The sequence below is a fragment of the Phaseolus vulgaris genome, chromosome 7 (assembly GCF_051622355.1).
Source record: "Phaseolus vulgaris cultivar YP4 chromosome 7, ASM5162235v1, whole genome shotgun sequence".
NCBI classification, from domain to species: domain Eukaryota; kingdom Viridiplantae; phylum Streptophyta; class Magnoliopsida; order Fabales; family Fabaceae; genus Phaseolus; species Phaseolus vulgaris.
This window is the reverse complement of record NC_143504.1, coordinates 987,982-992,708: the sequence shown is the minus strand read 5'-3', so window position 1 is coordinate 992,708 and position 4,727 is coordinate 987,982. Positions and strand designations below refer to the sequence as shown.

The 4,727-nt window shown below is 28.7% G+C and overlaps 1 protein-coding gene across 1 annotated transcript; it reads right to left on the bottom strand.

The window, feature by feature from the left end:
• Nucleotides 1-807: 807 nt before the first annotated feature.
• LOC137828823 (chalcone--flavanone isomerase) lies at nt 808-2,806 on the bottom strand. The gene is made up of 3 exons (XM_068635545.1): nt 2,355-2,806; nt 1,383-1,606; nt 808-1,263 (listed from the first exon to the last, which is right to left on the bottom strand). Exons 1-3 carry the CDS (start codon nt 2,614-2,616, stop codon nt 1,096-1,098), a joined length of 654 nt encoding a protein of 217 aa, XP_068491646.1. The 5' UTR covers nt 2,617-2,806; the 3' UTR covers nt 808-1,095.
• Nucleotides 2,807-4,727: the final 1,921 nt, after the last annotated feature.

Below are 4,727 nucleotides of genomic sequence, written 5' to 3'. Positions count from 1 at the left end.
TGATACATTGAATTATATGCATAAACCCAAATCCAATGTAAGTAGTTGTTGAGATTCTCTCTCTTCTACTTTATATTTCTTTAATCTAGTGGAGTAGCCACTGAGTAAGATTTTTTAAGTTAGAACTTTTCTTAGTTGTTAATTTTTATAATATGAAAGAAAAATTGAATCTCATGTAACCATTGTATTTTTTTATACGATTAAATTGTTGTCATCTTATGTGCAAAATTGTTGGATAATGGCATCTAAAACTATGAATGACTCTGTATAATAAGTCCCTTTGAGAAATTCATCACAAGATCAAAATTATTAATGATTTTTTTGTCCCCCACAAGAATAAGTGTTACTTCTATATAGAATAATTTTTAAAAACTGATAAAAATAAAAAATATATAGAATAATTATTTTTTAGATTTACTTATATTTTTCGTGAATGAAATAAATAGACTAATTTTTAGGATTTATTCATATAGAATCATTTCATCGGTAGAATAGACTTCCATCTAGTTTGTTATTAGAATTCTTTATGAATATGTATAATTTACCTATGTATCGTTTTTGTTAGTATATGAATTTTGGTCTAGTTTCTTATATTTTTGTATTTTTTAAATATTTTTTTTATGTGATAGCAAATGATAGCAAATGTCTTACATGCCTTAAAGTTTTTATAAAAGAAAAATAGTATCAATTTTACCATATTACTTTGTTTGATTTTCCTCAAATACTAAATATACATTTACCCAAAGATATATTAATGTGCAATTATACGGTACATGAATTACTGAATAATTATTTGGTTCCACACAATTAAAAATATATTTTTATCATTTTGATAATAAAAACCATACAGAATTCAGTACTTAGACAACAAAGGATAACAACACAAGTGGTAGACAGACTTATTAAATAGAGAATTGACATGTTTACACTGTAAATAGTGAAAACACAAATCTCACACTTCAATAAACTAATATTTTATTTATTTTTGTTTTATTTTTTAATTAAAAATATTATTATGTTTGTTAAATATATGTTATAAAATATGAAATTTCCCCATTATTTATTGGTAGCACATGAAGGGGTAAAGGATTTTCATCATCCCTGTTTGAACAACTCAGATAATCTGGAGGCCAAACTCTGTTTTGCTGCAGGAGAGACGCCATGCTTGCCAATCATTGACTCCAACACAGCCTCTGAAAGCAGTTTATTCTCTATGACAGCAATGACTTCTTTTGGAATGGATCCATCTTTGGAGAAACTTATCTGTTTGCAAATCAATTAAACAATGAAAAAGATGAGTACTAAAACATTCATGTGAGATTGATGCATCAAAAACAACAATGAACTTTGCAAGTGTAAGTATTGGCATCATAATCACTGACCAATAATGATCCTTTGGGTAACACTGTGAAGAGGATGGAGGAGCCTGGTGGGAAGGTTTGGTCTTTGAAAACAGAAACAAACTTGTGTATTGCTTCAGCTTCTGCATCAGTGTAAATCCCAAGAGACTTCCAAATGGCCACACAATTTTCTGACACTTTCTCTGAGTATTGCTGCCCCGTCAGGGGTAAGATCATTGTTACCTGCATAAATTTCTCAAACGGACCTGAACAATACAAAGCATCATTTAGTTTTCTTTTAAATATAACTCAACTTTATAAAACAGATTTTATAAAATAGAATAAAATTTTGATTCAGTCCAATTAAACTTCCTTCTTATGAATTTGAAAGTTCTTCTTCTCAGATACAAGAAAATATTCAATTCCATAGATCGTAATTCTCAAACGACCAATGAACAAAATTTTAAAACATTTGTAGCTTTGAGTATTGTTCCTTCAATGATAATATCTGTACTTCTTAACGAGTTTTAATAAGATCAAATTTATAAATAAATATCTCTTAATATAAGTAATTTTGTATCGAGTTATATAATATAAAATATTTTTATATATAATTGATGTGAAATCTCGAAAACTATTACCTAGCACACACCCAGATGCTACATCCTAAACATTCATTTGATATATATACACATTTGATTATATAATTATTTTATATATTTTGTTTTGTAAAATTAGTACCAAGGAAATTTTAGGGAAAAATATCAGAATATTGTGAATTCAGTTATATATCTTATGAAGTATAAAGTGTTTTTTTTTGTGAGGGTTTCACTCACACTACACTTGTTATCGATTGAGACTGTTAATTTTTTTAATTGAACATAAAATTCTTACTTAGATATGAGAAATGAAAATAAATTCTATAATAATTATGTGAAAAATGATGGTTTTGTCTTTATCTTTATAGCCAGTTGGTAAAATACCGAAAAAGTAGTTAGTTAGTTAGCTAATTACCTGTAACTATATCTCTGAAGAACTCGACGGAATCCGTTAATTCGGGAGCAGACTTGGCGTTCCACTTGACGGAGAGAAGAGGAACGGCGTCGGGTTGGAGGTAGATTCCGATGGCAGTGAATTTAACGAATTTGTCTTGAATCTGGAGGCCCCTGACGCCGGCGCCGGCGAGGAAGAAGGCGACGGAGGAGGAGGGAGGGTTGACGGCGGGAGGGAAAGTGACGGTGTCGACGTCTACGGCGGTGACGGAAGGGAGTGACATTGGTATTGGTTTTTGGAAGCAGTGAGTGAGTGAATCTGATGGGTGAAGTGAAAAGAAAGAAGAAAAATTGAATATAAAGAGGGGAAGGTTGGTGAATGGTAGGTGGAGGAATGGGAAATGGAAGGTCACTGTAATCCTAACTATTTGGTCAAAACTTCTCAACTCATTTCAATACTGTCTTTTTATTCTTAATTTGTGCAAACACATCACATTTACAATTGTAGGACTAATACAACATGTTTTTAATATAATAAATATAAGTAAAAAAATTAAAAACATCATTTTCGATTTATAATTCAAAATAGAAACTAAAATGAAAGTCAAAAGTGCTTTAATTACGATATGTTAAAAAAATAATTGAAAAGTGTTGATATCAATTGGTAGTGTTCTTGAATGAAGTTGAACCAAGAGAATAATTACTCTTATTTTTGGTTGATTGGTTTTTTCCTCATTCCTCTCGAATGCAATCCATCTATATATTTCACCTCTCCACTTCTAGTCTACGTGATCTCTGAACTCGGATGATATTGGTAAAAGACACTTCGACGTTTAGTTAAGACTTCAACACTCGATACACCGTGCAATTAGTACTAGAGGATAACATACCTGGCTATTGGAATATGTGTTTATTTATATAATTATCATGGACCATTGATATTGGGTCTGATTAAGGATTTAACTCATGATTAATAAGGTATTACTTAATGTTTGATTTTTGATTAGTCTCATTAATCATTTGCTTGAGTGTAATAATTTCGATTGGTCTTAACCGGATGCTAAGTTTCGCGTATGGACTCGAATACTACACATACTAGTCAAATGTAAAACATAAATGGAGATTTTTTTTTTACAAATAACTAAATATTGAAAATAAGCATACTTAATTAAAAAAATATACATAAATATATAGTGTTTATAAGAGGGGGAGAAGGTTTGTAATAAATAAAGCTTTAAAATTAATAATGGTTATATTAAAATAGAATGTTAACAAGTAATATTTAAAAGTTTGAAAACTATAAGAAAAAAATAGTAGTGAGTTTTGGTGCTATTTTACTTCTGAGATATGTTGGAGATCTCACGCCGACTAGAGATTAAGACATTTCATTGTATATAAGTGGGTGCAAACTTCAACTTCATGAGCCGATTTTATGGAGTTGAGTTAAGCTTAAAGTTCAATTCTTAATAAGATAGAAAAAAAATAGGGTGTACAATTTAAATACATATATATTACAAAAAATTTCCATAGGTCATTGATTGGTTCAGATTCTATAAAATAGAGAAGAGAGAAGAGAAATTGTTGATATGAGAAGTGAGTGCAAAATAGAAAAAACACAAGTGGTCTTTGAGTTTGTCGTATACCAATGCTTAAGCGATTTTGGTGAAGTCAACATCTTGAAAAGTCCTAAAAAAAGTGCTTATGCATGTGATGCATTAAGCAAAAGCGCGTTTCTTCACAAATACACAACCCTTCTAATACTCATAATATAAGACACATAAGATCTCTCGCTGAGTAACTTTAAATATATTCAAAATTTAGTGTCAGGAAAATTAGCTGCATTGGATTTCACAATATATAGAAAGAAAAAAAGTTAAACAATATCTGTAAACTCATTTTTAATTATTTTATTTTAGTGCATACTACATTATTTTTAAAATTTCCTTCTAAGTTTTACTCTAATAAAAAGGCTTTATAACACTTACAATTTTATTATTTGTTACCCTCCAACTTCTTACAATCTAAATAATAAGTTTAATTACAAAAAATAAGAAATAGTGTTTTATTAGTATGAGTGAATGTTGTGTCTAAAATTCAAAGTGTTAATTTAAGATCATATCACTATATTTTAATTAAAGGTTTTATTAAACTTAATTTTTAAGTTTATGATTATTTTATTATTACTTGTAGGAAATATTATTTTACGTTACGAATATTACATCGGTTTATTATAAAACGATAAAAAAAAATATAACACAATGCATCAATTACTTGGAAAACCGATGATTACTTTGTTGTATGTTCCTGTTACATCGATCATTGAGTAAATTTGTACAATAAGATACGTAATTATATTATTTAATTAATTAATTATTATATTTTATTATATATTACA

Excerpts from the sequence above, each read along its gene's own strand:
- LOC137828823 (XM_068635545.1), bottom strand. The coding sequence starts at position 2,616 with ATGTCACTCCCTTCCGTCACCGCCGTAGACGTCGACACCGTCACTTTC. Across the intron at positions 1,607-2,354 it reads CTTCAGAGATATAGTTACAG|GTCCGTTTGAGAAATTTATG; the intron begins GTAATTAGCTAA and ends TGTATTGTTCAG. Across the intron at positions 1,264-1,382 it reads TACCCAAAGGATCATTATTG|ATAAGTTTCTCCAAAGATGG; the intron begins GTCAGTGATTAT and ends ATTTGCAAACAG.